General features: G+C 36.9%; 1 protein-coding gene across 1 annotated transcript in view; it reads left to right on the top strand.

The window, feature by feature from the left end:
* TDRD5 (tudor domain containing 5) overlaps positions 1 to 19404 on the top strand; it is an 89821-nt gene that overhangs the window by 41753 nt on the left and 28664 nt on the right. The window contains 5 exon segments of the mRNA XM_082704087.1: positions 1197 to 1350; positions 12845 to 13050; positions 14303 to 14520; positions 17229 to 17441; positions 17963 to 18029. Coding sequence (XP_082560213.1) covers positions 1197 to 1350; positions 12845 to 13050; positions 14303 to 14520; positions 17229 to 17441; positions 17963 to 18029 — 858 coding nt within the window.

Below are 19404 nucleotides of genomic sequence, written 5' to 3'. Positions count from 1 at the left end.
TTTATCCCCAGGGGTACAGGTCTGTGAATCACCAGGTTTACACACTTCACAGCACTCACCAAAGCACATACCCTCCCCAATGTCCATAATCCCACCCCCTGCTTATTTTTTTTAAAAGATTTTATTTATTTATTTGACAGAGATCACAAGTAGGCAGAGAGGCAGGCAGAGAGAGAGAGGAGGAAGCAGGCTTCCTGCTGAGCAGAGAGCCCGATGAGGGACTCGATCCCAGGACCCTGAGATCATGACTTGAGCCGATGGCAGTGGCTTAACCCACTGAGCCACCCTGGCGTCCCTGACATCTGCTTATTAATCCAAACATCTAGGATGAAATCATAAAATTTTAAGGAAATATTTTAAGATAGTATTATTACTTGATTACATGTTGAAAGTGGTAGAGAATACTTTATCTGAAAATAAGAAATAGACATGGGGAGATGGAGAGGAGAAGGGAGTTGAGGGAAATTGGAGGGGGAGATGAATCATGAGAGACTATGGACTCTGAAAAACAATCTGAGGGTTTGAAAGGGAGAGGGTGTGGGAGGTTGGGGGAACCTGGTGGTGGGTATTATGGAGGGCACGTATTGCATGGAGCACTGGGTGTGGTGCATAAACAATGAAATCTGTTACACTGAAAAGAAATTAAATAATTTTTAAAAAGCTAGTTTTATTATGACTTTTGTATTTTGTGCATCGCCCCCCTCTCTTTTTAAGACTTTTGCTTTATAATCTGACTGTTAAAAATGAGAGGCCAAAAGCCCTCCTAATTTTCACTTCAATTTACCATACACTTTATTTTATTTTTTTTTTTAGATTTTATTTATTTATTTGACAGAGATCACAAGTAGGCAGAGAGGCAGGCAGAGAGAGAGAGGAGGAAGCAGACTCCCCACCCACCAGAGAGCCCCATGCGGGGCTCGATCCCAGGACCCCGGGATCATGACCCGAGCCGAAGGCAGAGGCTTTAACCTCTGAGCCACCCAGGCGCCCCTTAATATACTTTAAAAGGAACTTGAAACTGGCCTAGAAATGACTTTAGGTCTCTAGGTTGGTATTACTGGAATACATGAGTTCACTGACTCTTACAAATTTAGTTTGACTAAGTCCAAATTAAGGGGCATTGTTTAAGGGCATATGTTGTATTCCTATTATGTATGTTTTAAGTTATTTCTGTTTTTTTTTTTTTTTTTGGACAGGTAATCTTTAAAGAGCAACTTTCACCAAAAAAATTGGGCTTCTTAAATGTGACAGAACTTGTTGGAGCTCTTAGTGACATTCTCCATGTTGAGTTCAGGGAAGGAGAACAAGACTTACTGGTGTTTGATGCTGATATGAAGCCACTACCACCTGGTGAGTTGAATCACAATCTGAGGCAAACCCTATTTAAAAAAATTGACATGTAGTTGACATACAATTATATTACTTCTGGGTGTACAACATAGTGATTTGGTAGCTCCCCATACATTCTGCTGTACTCACCATGGTAAGTGTAGTTACATTCTGTCACCATACAGTGTTACTGCACTATTATTGACTGTATTCTCCATGCTGTATTTTTCATTCCTGTGACCTGTTTATTTTATAACTGGAGGTTGTACCTCTTCATATTCTTCACCTATTTTGCTATCTCCCCTGACTGCCCTCCCTTCTGACAACTGTCAGTTCTCTGTATTTGTTATTGTTTCCATTTTGTTTTCATTTTTAGAGTACACATAACAGTGAAATCATCCGGTATTTGTCTTTCTCTGTCTGACTTAACTGTACTTAGCATAATACTCTCTAGGTTTATCCATGTTGTCACAGATGGCAAGATTTCATTTACTTTTATAGCTCACTAATATTCCCTCGTGTATACACTAGAGCTTTGTGCATTCATCTGTAGATAGACACTTAGGTTGCTTCTGTAAGTTGGCTATTGTAAATAATACTGCCGTAAATGTAGGGGTGCATATATCTTTTTGAATTAGTGTTTTCATTTTCTTTGACTAAATACCCAGTAGTGGAATTACTGTATTGTATGCTATCTTTATTTAAAAAAAAATTTTTTTTTTGAGGGAAACTTTTTTTTTCAACAGTGGTTGCACAATTTACATTCCCACCAACAGTGCACAAGGGTGCCCTTTTCTCCATCTCCATGTCAACACTTATCTATTTCTTATCTTGATACTAGCCATTCTGATGGGTATAAGGTGATTTCTCACTGTGGTATTGATTTTGCATTTCCCTCATGATTAAAAATGTTCGGCATCTTTTCTGTTGGCTATCTGTATGGTCTTTTTCAAAAAATGTTTATTCAGATTTTCTGTCCATTTTTATTTGCATTATTTTTAGTGTTGAGTTGTAGAAGTTTTTTATGTATTTTGGATATGAACTCCTTATTGGATATGTCATTTGCAAATATATTCTCCCATTCAGTAAGTTGTCTTTTCATTTTGTTTTCCTTTGTTGTGCAGAAGTTCTTTAGTTTGATGTGGTCCCAGTAGTTTATTTATGCTTTCATTTCCCCTGCCAGAGGAGACATATCTAGAAAAATGTTACTAAGGCTGATGTCTAAGAGATTACTGCCTTTGTTTTCTTTTAGGAGCTTTATGGTTTGATGTCTCAAATTTGGGTCTTTAATCTATTTTGTATTTGTTTGTTTGTTTATTTATTTATTTTAAAGAATTTGTTTATTTGACAGAGATCACAAGTAGGCAGAGAGGCAGGCAGAGAGAGAGAGGAGGAGCCGGAGGAAGCAGGCTCCCTGCCAAGCAGAGAGCCCAATGCGGGACTCCATCCTAGGATCCTGAGATCATGACCTGAGCCAAAGGTAGAGGCTTAACCCACTGAGCCACCCAGGCGCCCTTGAGTTTATTTTTGTGTATAATGTAAGAAAGTGGTCCAGTTAAATTCTTTTGCATGTAACTGCCAAGTTTATTGAAAAAGACTTTCTTTCCCCATTGTACATTCTTGCCTCCTTTGTTATAGATTAATTGAACATATAAGCATGAGTTTATTTTTGGGCGTTCTGTTCAGTTGATCCATGTGTCCAATTTTGTGCCAGTCTCATACTATTTTGATTACCATACCTTTGTAGTATGTCTTGAAATCCAGGATTGTGATACCTCTGACTTTGTTCTTTTTCAAGATTGCTTTGGCTGTTCAGGATCTTTTGTGGTCCACATCAATTTTAGGATTATTTATTTAGTTCTGTGAAAAATATTGGTGGTATTGGAGCACCTGGGTGGCAGTCAGTTGAGTATCTGACTTTTGGTTTTGGCATAGGTCATGGTCTCAGGGTCATGAGACTAAGCTCTGCATCAGGGTCCATGCTCAATGGGAAGTCTACTTGGGATTCTCCCCCTCCCTCTGCTATGCCTCCTTTTTTTTTTTCCCCCTCTCCTCTCTCTCAAATAAATCTTAAAAAATCACTGTTGATATTTTGATAGGAATTGGATTGAATCTCCAGATTGCTTTGGGTTGTGTCGACATTTTAACAATATTGGTTCTTCTAATGCATGAACATGGTGTATCTTTTCATTTGCGTCATCTTTAATTTCTTTCATTGGTGTTTTATATTTTTCAGAGTACGGGTCTTTCACTTGGTTAAGTTTATTCCTAGGTATTTTGTTCTTTTTGGTGCAATTGTAAATGGGATTGTGTTAATTTCTCTTTCAGTTACTTCATTATTAGTGTACAGAAATGCGACAGAGGGGCGCCTGAGTGGCTCAGTGGGTTAAAGCCTCTGCCTTCAGCTCAGGGTTCTGGGATCGAGCCCCACATGGGGCTCTTTGCTTAGTGGGGAGCCTGTTTCCCCCTCTCTCTCTGCCTGCTTCTCTGCCTACTTGTGATCTCTGTCTGTAAAATAAATAAATAAAATCTTTAAAAAGAAGAAATGCAACAGATTTCTGTTATTAATTTTGTGTCCTGCAACTTTACTGAACTCATTTATTCTAAAGATTATTGATGGAGTTTTTAAGGTCTTCTGTATATAGTATCATGTTATTTGCAAATAGTGACAGTTTTAGTTCTTCCTTACCAACTTGGGTACCTTTTATTTCTTTTTCCTTTCTGATTGAAGTAGCTAAGACCTCTAATACTGTGTTAAATAAAAGTGGCAGCAGTGGACATCCTTGTCTTCCTGAGAGGGGAAAGCTTTCAGTTTTTCACTATGGAGTATGATGTTAGCTGTGGATTTGTCATACATGGCCTTTATTATATTGAATTACGTTCTCTCCATATCTGCTTTGTTGATATTTATCATGAACAGTTGTCGAATTTTGTCAAAAGCCTTCTCAGTCTATTGAGATGACCATATGGTTTTTAACTTTCATTTTGTTAATGGGTTGTATAAAGTTGATTGATTTGTGGATATTGAACCACTCTGGCATTCCTAGAATAAATCACACTTGGTTGTGATAAATGAGGCTTCCAATGTGTTGTTGAACTTGGTTTGCTAATACTTTGATGAGGATTTTTGTCTTGTATTTTCTTTAGGGATATTAGGAAAACCTATAGTTTTCTTTTTTTGGTAGTGTCTTTGGTTTTGGTGTCAGGGCAATTCTGGCTCATGGAATGAATTTGGAAGCATTCCTTCATCTTTTATTTTTTGGAGTAGTTTGAAAGAGTAGGTATTAAACTCCTTATTTAAATGTTTGGTAGAATTCACCTGTGAAGCCATCTGGTTCTGCACTTCTATTTCTTGGGGATTTTTTGATTACTGACTCAATTTTGTTACTAGTAATTAGTCTGTTTATATTTTCTATTTCTTCCAGATTCAGTTTTGGGAGATTGTATGTTCTCAGGAATTACCATTTTCTAGGTTGTCCAGTTTGTTGGCATATAATTTTGTGTAGTATTCTCTTAGAGTTTTTTTGTATTTTTGTAGTATTGGTTTGTTTTGTGTTTCATTTTTGATACTATTTGTTTGAATCCTCTCTTTTTACCTTAATGACTCTGGCTAAAGATATATCACTTTTGTTTATCTTTTCAGAGAACCAGCTCTTGGTTTCATTGATCTTGTCTATTGATTTTAATCTCCATTTCATTTATTTCTATTCTCACCTTTATTATTTACTTTCTCCTACTAACTTTAGGATTTGTTCTTCTTTTTCTAGCTCCTTTAGATGTAGTTTAAATTGTTTGAGATTTTTCTTGCTTCTTGAGGTAAGGCTGTATCCTTATATACTTCCCTCTTAGAACTGCTTTTGCTACATCCCAGAGATTTTGGATCATTGTGTTTTCATTTTCATCTGTCTCCATCCATTTTTTCATTTACTTTTTGGCTTCTTTATTGATTCATTTGTTGCTTAATAGCATGTTGTTTAGCCTCCATGTGTTTCTGGTTTTTTTGCAGTTTTGTCTTGTAATTGATTTCTAGCTTCATACTGCTATGTTTGTAAAAGAAGCTTGATACAGTTTCAGTATTCTTAAATTTATTGAGTCTTATTTTTGGCTTAACATGATCTATTCTGGACAATGAAAAGAACTTGAAAAGAATGTGTATACTGCTGTTTTTGGATGGAATGTTACATTAATATTTGTTAAGTCTGTCTGGTCTGCTGTGTTGTTCAGAGCCATTGCTTCCTTATTTTCTGTTTGAGTGATCTGTTCATTGATGTAAGTGGGTGTTCAAGTCCCCTACTATTACTGCATCATTATCAGCTTCTCCCTTTATGTCTTCTATTATTCACTTAATGTATTTAGGTGTTCCTATGTTGGGTGCATAGATGTTTACAATGGTTATATTTTCTTATTGAATCGATCTCTTTATCATTATGTAATGCCTTTATTTGTCTCTTGTTACAGTTTTGTTTTAAAGTCTACTTTGTCTGACATATTGCCACCTTATTTAGTTCTGTGAAACTAATACTAAACTAAATGCAAATGGTATTAGTTTTAGTTTACTAAACTAAACTAAACTAAACTAAAAGTAAACTAAAACTGATACCATACAAATGGAAGTATTTAAAAAAGAAAAAAGGCTTTTATCTTTTTTCTTTTTCCTTTTTTCTTTTTTAAATACTTCTTTTTCTTTTTTCTTTTTTAAATACTTCCATTTGCATGGTATATTTTTTTTCCGCCCTTTACTTTCAGTATGCATGTGTCTTTAGGTCTGAAGTGAGTCTCTTGTAAGGCAGCATGTAGATGTGTCTTAGGGGTTTTTTGTGTTTTTTTTTGTTAAAGATTTTATTTATGTATTTGACAGACAGATCACAAGTAGGCAGAGAGGTAGGTAGAGAGAGAGAGAGGGAAGCAGACTCCCTGCTGAGCAGAGAGCCCGATGCGGGACTTGATCCCAGGACCCTGAGATCATGACCTGAGCCGAAGGCAGCGGCTTAACCCATTGAGCCACCCAGGCGCCCCTATTTTTTGTTTTTAATCCATTTGTTATCCTGTGTCTTTTGACCGGAGCTTTTAGTGCATTTACGTTTAAAGTAATTACTGATATGTATATACTTATTGCCATTTTGTTAATTGTTTACTGGTTTTTTTTATGGTTCTTCTCTGGTCCTTTTTTTCTCTTTATCTTTGTGATTTAGTATTTTTTTAGTGTTCTGCTTGGATTTCTTTCTTTTTATTTTTTGCATATCTATTATAGGTTTTTGGTTTCTGGTTACCATGAGGTTTATATATAATATCCTATGTATGTAGCAGTTTTATGTTGGTGGTTGCTGAAGTTTGAACACATTCTAAAAACATAAAATTTTTTTATCCCCCCTCCAAGTTTCATGTATATAATGTCATATTTTGTATCTTTTTATTTCCTGGACCTTAACTAATTTTTTAGATATAATTGATTTTACTACATTTGTCTTTTACACTTTCATATTAGTTTTATAAGATATTGATTTACTACCTTTACTCTATGTTTGCTTTTACTCATTAAATTTGTTTCTAATTATTGCCTCTTATTTTCCATTTAGATATCCCTTTAACATGTCTCATAAGTTTCTTATAGTGGTGATGAAATTCTTTAACTTTTGTTTGTCTGGCAAACTCTTTCTTAAATTCTGAATGATAACTTTGTTGGGTAGAGTATTCTTGGTTATAAGGTTTTTTTCATCACTTTGAATATGTCATACCATTCCTATCAAAGCTGCTACTCCTATGGGGTTTCCTTATATGCAACATGCTTTTCTCTTGCTGATTTTTAGCTTCTCTATCTTTAATTTTTGACATTTTAACTAATTTGTGTCCTGGTGTGGAACTCTTTGGATCCATCTTGTTTGGGCTCTTTGTGATTCCGGACTTGGATGTCTGTTTTCTTACCCAGGTCAGAGAAGTTTTCACCTATTATTTTTTTGAGTTATTTTTCTGCCCTCTTCTCTCACTTTCTGTTTGGGAGCCCTATTATGTGGGTGTTAGAATGCTTGGTATTGTCCCAGAGATCTCATATGAAAAAGTACTTTTTTTGTTCAGCACATGTGCTTTCCATTACCTGTTTTCCAGATCATTGATATATTCTTCTATACCTTCTTATCTGCTGCTGATAACCTCTAATGTATTTTGCATTTCAGTTATTATTCTTCAGCTGTGATTTTTTAAAATATTATCTATCTCTTTGTTGAAGTTTCTCTGAGTTCATGCAGTCTTCTCTGAAGTCAAGTGAGCATCTTTATGATTATTATCTTGAACTCTTTATCAGATAGATTGCTTATCTCCATTTGATTTAGTTCTTTTTTGAGGTTTTATCTTACTCTTTCATTTGGGGTATATTTCTTTGTCTCCTCATTTTGTTTGACTCTCTGTGTTTGTTTCTATGAATTAGGTGGAAAACTACTTATCCTAGACTTGGAGGAATTGCCTTGTCTAAGGGCATTACTGTATAGATTATATGTGTCAGGCAGCTGGTTGGCTGGAGCTTTAGTGGGTGCAGGCTGGGTGTCCCAGGGCACCTTGCTCTGGGACCACTCTGGTATGATGACTGGAGCTGAAGTGGGTAGAGACCAGAGGATTCTGGTGCTCTCTGTGCACAGTATGTCCTGGTGGTACAAGTGGAGCTGAAGTGAATGTTTGCTGGGGCTTCTTAGAGTGTTGTGCATAGTGGGTACCCCAGTGAATTATCTATAGCTGAAGTGGGGATGGGCCTAGAGTGTTCTGGAAGATGCAAACCTGATTTTTATTTGTCCCTGAAAGGACAAGGAAAAATAAAGCATTGCTCATGTAATATTCTTTATTGTAACCACATCAACCACATAGATAACACATTAGCCTCAAAAACACTTTGTATATGATGACCATTCTTTTTGGTGATATTTATTATAGTAAGGTTAACCTGTATCATTAATGAAGACCATCTAAATTTTTTTATTAACATACAATGTATTATTTTTTTCAGGGGTATAGGTCTGTGAATCGTCAGTCTTATACAATTCACAGCACTTACCCTCCCCCATATCTATCACCAGCCACCCCATTCCTTCCACCCTCCTCCCCTCCAGCAACCCTCATTTGTTTCCTGAGATTAAGAGTCTCTTATGGTTTGTCTCCTTCCCTGGTCCCATCTTGTTTCATTTTTCCCTCCCTTCCCCCCACAGTCCTCCACCCTCCCTCTAAAATTCATCATATCAGTGAGATCATATAATAGTCTTTCTCTGATTGACTTATTTTGCTTAGCATAATACTGTCTAGTTCCATCCACATTGTTGCAAATGGCAAGATTTCGTTTTTTGATGGCTGCATAGTATTCCATTTTGTGTGTGTGTGTGTGTGTGTGTGTGTGTGTGTGTGTGTAGCTTAAAGTCTGGAATTGTGATGTATGTGTGCGCGTGTGTGCGTGCATGCCACATCTTCTTTATCCATGCTTCTGTTGATGGACATCTAGGATCTTTCCATAGTTTGGCTATTGTGGACACTTCTCCTGTAAACATTCAGGTGCACATGCCCTCTCAGATCACTACATTTGTATCTTTAGGGTAAATACCAGTAGTGCAATTGCTGGGTCATAGGGTAGCTCTATTTTCAACTTTTTTAGGAACCTCCATACTCTTTTCCAGAGTGGCTACACCAGCTTGCATTCCCACAAACACTGAAGGAGGGTTCCCCTTTCTCCACATTCTTGCCAACACCTGTCATTTCCTGACTTGTTCATTTTAGCCATTCTGACTGGTGTGAGGTGGTATCTCACCATGATTTTGATTAGCATTTCCCTGATGCTGAGTGACATGGAGCACTTTTTCATGTGTCTGTTGGCCATTTGGATGTCTTCTTTGCAGAAATGTCCGTTCATGTCCTCTGCCCATTTCTTGATTGGATTATTTGTTCTTTGGGTATGGAGTTTGATAAGTTCTTTATAGATTTTGGACACTAGCCTTTTATCTGATATATTATTTGCAAATATCTTTTCCCATTCTGTCAGTTGTCTTTTTAGGTTTTGTTGAGTTTTTTCTTTGCTGTGCAAAAGCTTTTGATTTTAATGAAGTTCCAAGAGTTCATTTTTGCCCTGGCTTCCCTTGCCTTTGGTGATGTTCCTAGGAAGAAGTTGCTGTGGCTGAGGTCGAAGAGGTTGCTGCCTGTGTTCTCCAGGATTTTGATGGATTCCTTTCTCACATTGAGGTCCTTCATCCATTTTGAGTTTATTTTTGTGTGTGGTATAAGGAAATGGTCCAATTTCATTTTTCTGCATGTGGCTGTCCAGTTTTCCCAACACCATTTATTGAAGAGGCTGTCTTTTTTCCATTGGACGTTCTTTCCTGCTTTGTCAAAGATTAGTTGACCATAGAGTTGAGGGTCTATTTCTGGGCTCTCTATTCCATTCCATTGATCTATATGTCTATTTTTGTGCCAGTACCATACTGTCTTGATGAAAGACAATTTCATTCTTCTGTATGTGTTTGTCCAATTTTCCCAAAACCATTTGTTGAAGAGACTGTAATCTGTTCCATTAGACATTCTTTCCTGCTTTGTCGAAGATGAGTTGACGATAAGAGTTGAGGGTCCATTTCTGGGTTCTCTGTTCTGTTCCATTGAACTATGTGTCTGTTTTTATGCCAGTACCATACTGTTTTGATGGTTAGAGCTCTGTAGTATAGCTTAAAGTCTCGAATTGTGATGCTGCCAACTTTGGTTTTCTTTTTCAGCATTCCTCTGGCTATTTGAGGTCTTTTCTGGTTCCATGTAAATTTTAGGATTATTTGTTCCATTTCTTTGAAAAGAAGTTGGACCATCTAAATTTTTTAAAGATTTAAGAGAAGGAGGGAAAGACAGAGTGAACCAGTGTGGGGAGAGATAGAGAGAGGGCAAGAGGGAAAGCTGACTCCGAGCTGAGCACAGAGCCTGACTTAGGGCTTGATCCCACAACTCTGAGATCATGACCTGAGCTAAAACCACACGAGTTGGATGCTTACCCAACTGAGCCACTCAGGTGCCCCAATAGACCATCTGAATTTTTAAAATATGCTTTTTTCCTGATCCAAATACTTGGATAACTCTGAAGAAATAGTGATCTGATGGGGAAGCACCAGATCAGTGGTTGTTAACTCTGGCTGTGCATCAAAAGCTCTTTTAGAAATACATGAATATTTGGAATAAATGGGTGTGTATTGGGACCTATCACTTGTATTTATTTTTAAACAAACTTTTTATTTTGGGATAATTTTAGGTTTAGAGAAAAGTTGCAGAGATATTAACGAATTCTCATATGCCCTTCATCCATTTCCCCTAATATTAACATTTTATATTGCCGTGATATATAAATATACCAAAACTAAGAAATTAACTGACACATTACTATTAATGAAACTCTAAATTTTATTTTGGTATTACCATTTTCCCCACAATTGTTCTGTTTCTGGATCCATTCCAGGATACCGCATTGCATTTAGGGCACTTGATTTTTGTTTGTTTCTTGTGTTTGTCTTCGACTTAGTTTTTTTTTTTTTCCTTTTGAAATTTTTATTGAGAGTATTACATGTTTATATACATTTATAATGAATGAGTGCATAGATTCCATGTACTTTCTCCTCTGTTTTCTCAGTGGTCATGCTAAATGATAGTATACTATGGTACTATTGACTCTTGAACAATGTGGGTTTGAACTGGTTAGGTCCACTTAAATATGTATTATTTTTGGTAAAATCAGTACAGTACTGTAAATGTAGTTTCTCTTCCTTGCTTTTTTTAAGAATTTTTCTTTAGTTTTATAAGAATACAGTATATAGGGACGCCTGGGTGGCTCAGTTGGTTAAGCAGCTGCCTTCGGCTCAGGTCATGATCCCAGCATCCTGGGATCGAGTCCCACATCGGGCTCCTTGCTCCACGGGGAGTCTGCTTCTCCCTCTGACTCTGCCTTCCACTCTGTCTGCCTGTGCTCGCTCTCCCTCTGAAAAATAAATAAATAAAATCTTTAAAAAAAAAATACAGTATATAACATATGACATACAAAATATATGTTAATCAACTGTTTATATTACAGTAAGGCTTCTGGTCAGTAGTAGACTATTATTATAAAGTTTTGGGGGAGTCAAATATTATATGCAGATTTTTGATGAATGGGGGCTTGATGTCTTTAACCCCTGCATTATTCAGGGGTCAATTGTACTTATACTTTTATAAGCTTTTATTTTATTTTATTTTTTTTTAAGATTTTATTTATTTATTTGACAGAGAGAGATCACAAGTAGGTAGAGAGGCAGGCAGAGAGAAAGAGAGGGAAGCAGGCTCCCTGCTGAGCAGAGAGCCCGATATGGGACTCGATCCCAGGACCCTGAGATCATGACCTGAGCCGAAGGTAGCGGCTTAACCCACTGAGCCACCCAGGCGCCCCTACTTTTATAAGCTTTTAAAAATGATTTTGATGTGTAGCAATTTTTTGTCCAAAATATTAGTGTAACTTTGCTGATTTTCCTGATTATTAAAATAACTCATGTTCATTTTATAAATTATCACAGGTGAGTGTAAAGTTGGAAGTGAATAATTACCATTATTTTACTTCCCCCCAAAATGCTGTTAAGAGTTTTTACATAGTCTTCCAGATTTTTTCAACATGTATGTAAGCTTAGCTAGATTTTTGGAAAACTTATAAAAGCAACATTTACTTATTTAAAGAATTCTAGCAATGTAGAGTGGTAACTAGTAATTTTTTTTAATGGGTCCTTTTTGGACTTTTTATATATAACATAGTTATTTATCATATGTATAATTTTCTTGCATAAAACAGTATTATATAAATGTATAAGTTCTTGCTTTTTATACTTCATATATTATGGATATTGTTCTATACTAGCATAAATAAGTTTATTTCATCCTTTTTAACTACATGTAATTCTTTTATGTGACTGTATTCATTCAATCAGTTTCCTATTCACAGGCATGTAGAATGTATTTTTTTATCATTATAAAAGATACAAATGTAGATACCTACATCTTTGTGCACTTTTATTCGTTTTTCTTTGGAGTCACTATAGTTTTAGGTCTATTTGAAGTCTGTTTTAATGTGTCAACCGCTTACAATCATCATGCATATGTAATTTGAACAAAATAATATGATTGATTTGGTAATTCCCTAAAAATTAAGGCTCTGTGTTATGGAATATTAAGTAGTCACATACATTGTATATTAAGCAACAATGCGCATTCACTGCTAAAGTTGAACAAAAAATAAATTGAAATCAGGATATTGAAAAATAAAACCTTTAGTCAAAGTTACCTTGCCAGACTTACTCTGTCCCTGCCAACATAAATAATTTAAGATTTGTTCCCTTCTGGAACTTTTATCTCTCCGTAATGAACGTTCTGCAATGACAGGTTCATGTCTCTTCATTTATCATTATTTGTCCAGTGCCTGGCCCATAGAATGTACTTGGTAACAGTTATACAGATTGTTATAGTAGCTATCCACAATCTGCTCTGTTGATTATTTCAGATGGAGACGTTTCATCAGTCAGAAATTCATGTTTAGTTCAATCAGATAAGAAAATAGAAGTCAAAGCTTATGTCTCCAGTCCCCCTAGAAATTCACTGTCTACTACTGCTGTCAAGGAGACTGCATGGGATTGTCCTAAAAGCCATGAGGAGCCAGAACAGAAGATTTGCAAGAAGCCTAATCTGGTGGTAAAGCCTTTACAGTTGGTAAGATTTAACGACTTTGTATACTGGAGATTCAGCATTATGAACTGAATGAATTTTTCTTTAAACCAAAGTTCTATTTTAGAAAATATTTATTTTATAAATATATTATAAAAATATTTATTTCTTGATAGATGATTTCTTAGAGCAAAGATCTGGTCTGAAGTCACCTTAAACGGCATTTTTTCTGATTTTCAGTCTTTGTATGACTAATTTCATTCAGGTCTCATTTTAAAGTTTTCAGATGGCTTTAATGATTTGCCAGTTTTCTCAAGAGGTTACAGCCAGTGCTCAGTCCATGTTTTTTAAAATGTGGGCTGGAAAACCCTTGAGGGCTTCAGAAGGAAGAATCGAGGAGCTTTGTTTTTGCTGTATGTCTCAGCTGCTGCAGTGGCTGCTGCCCCTGTCCTCAGTTATAGGGTGCTTTTCCTTTTTTCTTTTTCATTATATGCCCGCACAATTCTCCTTTTTTGTGTTCTCCTCTTCTGTTATTTATTGTTAAGGAATTAATTGCTTACTCTTCTTTTCTTCTACCATCTATACCTGGCTTCTTTCATGAAAGGAAAACATTTTGTTTGGAAAGAGTACTGCATATTTTCTAGAGAACAAGAGAAAGGCCTAAAGGAAAATAACATATTTTAGAATAAGAGTGTTTAAGAAACCCTATTTTTGGTTGGAAGACTAGTGTGAAATTTAGCATTCTTTAAAGTTGCCTTTGTTGGTAGGGCTGGGTAAGATGACAGTCTATGTTGCCTCAGCCTGAATATTTTAAGTACATATTTGCAGTTTTGTATGGGGCAACTGTATAACATACTTTTAATATCATAAGGCAGTAGTTTTCATATATTAATGTAGTAAGGATCACCTAGGGAATTTTTTTTTAAAGATTTTATTTATTTATTTGATAAAAAGCACAAGCAGGGGGAGTGGCTAGCAGAGGGAGAGGGAGAAGCAGGCTTCTTGCTGATGTGGTGCTCCATCCCAGAACGCTGGGATCATGTCCTGAACTAAAGGCAGATGCTTAATCCACTGAGCCCCCCAGGCTTCCACCTAGGGAATTTATGAGTGCATAATCGGAGGCCCCACTTCCAGGTGCTCTGTTTCAGTCTGTCCTGGCTAATGCCTTAAGAGGCTTCATTTTTATAATTCCCCTGGTGATTCTGATAAAGACTCATGACAAATACTTTGAGAAATGTCACAGTTTGAAATGCCACTTAAATTTTTAGAGCAGTTTCTTTTCTTTTTTAACTTGTAGCAAGTAGAAGTTAAGTCACAGCTCAACCTGGAGATGGCAAATCATGATATCCCACCAGACGCTGTACGGGACAAGCAACTATGTAGACTGCCGCCATTAGATACCAGTACCCTTGTGGGGGTCTTTGTGGAGTATATCATCTCTCCAAGTCAATTCTACATCCGAATCTATAGCAGGGATTCATCAGAGTTACTTGAAGACATGATGATTGAGATGCGGTAGGAGTCCGTTGTTTTCAGTGTATTTTTCATGTATCTCATTCTAAATCAGAAGTTCTCAATATTTTGGTTTTAGGGTGGTTAAAAATTAAGGACTCGAGAACTTCTGTTAATTGATATTTATCTTAGAAATTAAAACTAACATTTACATATTTTTTGTCTAAAAATAATGTTGTCCATTTGTGTAAATATGAATAACATAGTTCTATGAAAAATAACTTTTCCAGAAATCAGAATATTGCCATTTTTCTACATTTTTGTAGATCTCTTTAATATCTGTCTTAATAGAAGAAAGTTTGATTTTAATATCTGCTTTTGTCTTTAATCTCTTGAGGTACATTGTTTTGGTTGATGTATGGGAAAACATCTGGCCTCACACAGATGCATAGTTGGGAAAAGGAGTATTTTAATAGCTTTTCAGAAAAATTGTGAAAATTTTTGATGTTTTCAGAAAATTTAATATAGATACCTTTGATATTTTCAGAAAATTTGTGAACATTCCAAAATCTGGCAAGTGGTAGTTCTTTAAAGATTAGTTGCAATGTGGAATTTGAACTTTTCACAGTCTACTGTGTTAAGTCCATTGGTCTTTGCACCTTGAATGAATCCAGGATTGGTTATGCAATTGCAGGCTCCAGCACAGAATTAAAATGCAAGGTGCCAAGTTTAAAAATCATTAAGAATTTCGGGACAATGGCAGAACATTAAAGCAAGCATAAGGCCCTTCTTCTTTTTTTTTTTTTTTTAACATAAGACCCTTCTAAGTGTGGACTCAATACAGCTGGCCCTGAAAGGATCTTTTACCCCTATTAATAATTTTAAAACACCATGCATTGGTAATTTGGAAAATACTGGTTTGCTGAGTTATGTAGATCTTCCACATTTATTAATATCATCACTGATCTCATCAGATAAGTATTAGGGAGCTTTTGAGCTTTTGGTGGTAGACGCAACATTTCCAAAATCCTAATTTTCACTTGAAAGCCTTAAATTTTATCAGTGATGACAAATATTCTCAGTGTTTTCCTTGAAGTGACAGGCTCATCTCATTTTTTTGAGAAAATATGTGTCAAATGCCTAAGTCTGAATAAACAAAGTTTGATAATGGTCCTTTCAAGCAAAAATGGTGTTCCTTGCAATGGCTAGTTCATTTTCCAAGTAAAATATTGCACAAAAAGAGTAGCTAGTTCAATTCACAACTCAAATGTATAAGTGCTTTTCTGTAAGACAACTTGAGAAGTGATTTCTGTGTATAGTACTTCCACTTTTGTCACATAGAACATTGAAAAGCTGGTCACTCAGTGGTTGAGATTTAATAAAACTTCATTTTTATTTATCAAGAACATTCTTAAGTGATATTGGTTTCTTTTTTTCTTTTATCATGAGTGCGTGGCAGTGACATGTAAATGACAGCTAGTAAAGTTGGTGCTGTTGCCTTGATTTGGCTAAGGCACCTTGCTTTTTATACCATCACTGCAAATACTAACACAGTGAAAAAGGCAAATTGCTATTTTCACAATAATACAGAAATATTAAAATAGTCTTTATTTTATGGACTTGTTGAAAGGGCATCAGGGTCTCAGGGTTTTGGAGAACTGTTATTCTAAATTAATCTCTTTTCTCTGCTGAAAATGATGCCCTTTCTTAGTAAAAATCATGTAAAATACGTACATTTCCGATTGCTTTAGATTTATTCAGGAACAACAGTATCATTTTTGCATTGTTGTCACATGTAAGAATAATTTATTATATACCTCTCCAAGAGCAGTCCATTTTAGCACATTATATACTTCACTGCCCTCTTACCAAGAACACCTGGCATTATGTAAGTCACATAATAATCACTCAGTACAAATATTATCATATATTCCATTTCAGTATACCTATAAGATTTAGTATGTTTTAAAGCACACTTGCTGGCTCTGTGACCTTGAAGTTACTTTAACTCTCTAGGTCCTAGTCTCCTTATCTCTAAAGTAGGGATAGTAATAGTACCTGCCTCACAGAGCTGTGAAGATTAAAGTACTTAGGATGGAGTCTGGCTCAAAAGTTGGCGGCTGTTATTGTTAATACCAAATCTGCTGTGTGCTTGGGATGTTGAGGCATGAGGAGTATGAGGAGAAGACAGACATGGTCTTTGCCTTTGTCAGCACCACGATTGTCTGGGAACATAGGGGATGTGTGGGGCATTGCATGAGGTGGTAACTCTGCCTGGGCAGGTAGAAGAGAGTTTCACAAAGGAGGTGCTTGAGCTCTGCTTAAAAAACAAGTAAGAATTTGCCAGTCAAGGAGGTGTGAGTGGGTATGTGCAGACAGTCACTGGCACCAAGGCCAGTGTTGGCATTAACGACGGGAGTAGCATTGTGCTCTGGGAGCAACAAGTAGGGACGTGAAGTCACAACTGTGTGAGGTTGGGTGGACAGTGACCGAAGGTGAAACTGGAATACTAGGGAAGAGCTGGAGTTGGGTTACATTTTGTTCAGAGAGTATGAGCTTCTTTTTATTTGAAGAAGTTTATTGATGAAGAGAAGGGATTTGGATAAGAAAGAGGAAAATAAAATTAATTAGTATTAATAAGCATTGACAAATCAGAAATCGGAGGGATTCTTTTCCTTTCTGCCAAGACTTACTTGCTCTTGATACATCAGTAAAAATGATCTTGGTCTTTTCTTCCTCTGTGTGATTCCCTGTATTATGGAATTCTGTAGGCGCTGCTACTCTAATCAGCTGGTTTCTGATCGGTACGCCATGCCAGAGTATTTCATCCAACCAGGACATCTCTGTTGTGTAAGGATTTCTGAGGATAAGTGGTGGTATCGTGTCATTATCCATCGAGTCCTTGGGAAGCAGGAAGTTGAAGTATTCTACCCAGACTTTGGAAATATAGGAACTGTTCAGAAGTCCTCCCTGAGATTTCTCAAGTGAGTTAACAAATCTTATTAAATTATTCTTAAGGTTTGAATCCTTGTGCTGAAGCCACGTGGAGTTAGGATCACTCTTCCTTTTCTCTTGCCTTCCTCATTCTATTCTTCCCTCCTTTCCATCCCTCTCTGTTCTTAGTGCAGATGGCCTTGGCATGCAGTTCCTTAGTTTCACAGGGGGATTATAATATCTTATGTCTTCTTTCACATGACTGTGAATCTGAACGGACCATGAGACTAAATTCCAGTCTCTTATTAAGAAAATTATTTTTTGGGTCATATTTATATAGCATGAAGGTTGGTTTGTTTCTACCTATATTTTAATTGCACGACTTTCAGAGATTATGTTTTAAAATTTTATTTCTTAGATTGCTTTGAAGTGTAAGACATTATCTTAAAAATGCATGAATAAAATACTCTGAAGTGGTGTGAATAGCTAAAATCAAGAATGGGTTAGAGATTCTGTGAAATGTATTTAAAAATATGATTCAGTAATTCGTGTATTTGCTTTTCTCTTACAGGTGCTGCTACACAAAGCTTCCAGCTCAGGCTATCCCTTGTTCTTTGGCTTGGGTGAGACCAGTAGAGGTATGTTTGTTCCCCATTTAATCAGCAAACATTTGATGTTGCGAGCAGTTCTAGGATCTCAGGATACAGAAATAAAACATGGAATGAGCCCTACAGTGAGAAGTCACTGTAGATACTCTGGAAGGTAGACGTGGAAATAGAAATCAGGGTGCTGTGTCGTATTTGCTGTAGAGCTGTTTATAGGGTACGCTAGGGCTGCAGAAGGAGGAATGCGCTTCTCTCTCGAGGGTAGTCAGGGATGACCCTCCAGTCGAGGTGGTGTGGAGTAGAATTTCAAAGGAAGACTAGACAAGAAAAGAAAGACGTTCCAGCCAAAGGGAGGGTAACATAAAATACCTCAAATTTGAGAAATGATAAGTGGCTCAGTTTGCTTACATGGCAGCAGAGGAGCTGGTGGATGGCAAGTGATGTGAGAGAAACACACCCTGAGTGGGGATGTGTGTCTGTGTTCAGGAGTCTGGACATTGTCCTTCAGATGCTGGGGAGCAACTAGAGGACCTACCTAGGAAACCGCTATACTCAGTTATCTGTTTTTTAAAGGATTCTTTAATAACATAGTTGTGTGAGATGACTGGAGGGGATGAAGCAAGAGGAATTTTCATCCATGTAGATAATACTTTTTTATGTAGTTATCAATATCATGCACCTAACTTTGTGTTTTTCCCTCAGAACTCTTTTATCTTTTTAAAAATATTTTATTTATTTATTTGACAGAGACAGAGATCACAAGTAGGCAAAGAGGGGGGGGAAGCAGGCCCCCTGCTGAGCAGAGAGCCTGATGTGGGGCTCAATCCCGGGACCCTGAGATCATGACCTGAGCCAAAGGCAGAGGCTTAACCCACTGAGCCACCCAGGCGCCCCCCCCCACCTTTTTTTTAAGATTTTATTTGAGAGAGAGAGTGCGCATGAGCAGTGGGAGCGGCAGGCATATGGAGAGGGAGAAGCAGGCTCCCTCCTCGGGGATCATGGGATCCTGACCTGAGCCAAGGACGGATGATTGACCTATTGAGCCACTCAGTCACCCCAGAACTCTTAACTATATATGCCATACATACTTACTACACTCCATTTGTTTGTTTAATCTTAAGTTACCAGTTGCTTATATACTACACGTGTTATTACTTCAAAAAATTATCTTGAGGGGCGCCTAGGTGGCACAGTCATTAAGCATCTGCCTTTGGCTCAGATCATGATCCCAGGTCTTCGGATCTGGGCCTGCATCAGGCGCCTTGCTCAGTGGGGAGCCTGCTTTTCACTCTCCCAGTCCCCTTGCTTGTGTTCCCTCTCCTGTTCTCTCTCTCTCTGTCAAATAAATAAATAAATAAAATCTTTAAAAAAATTTTTATCTGAAAACCACAGTACAGAAGAAAGAAAA

This window comes from Mustela nivalis, assembly GCF_964662115.1.
Source record: "Mustela nivalis genome assembly, chromosome: 16".
In the NCBI taxonomy this organism is placed as follows: domain Eukaryota; kingdom Metazoa; phylum Chordata; class Mammalia; order Carnivora; family Mustelidae; genus Mustela; species Mustela nivalis.
Note: the sequence above shows the minus strand (reverse complement) of the source record. Positions and strands in the feature narration are given on the sequence as shown.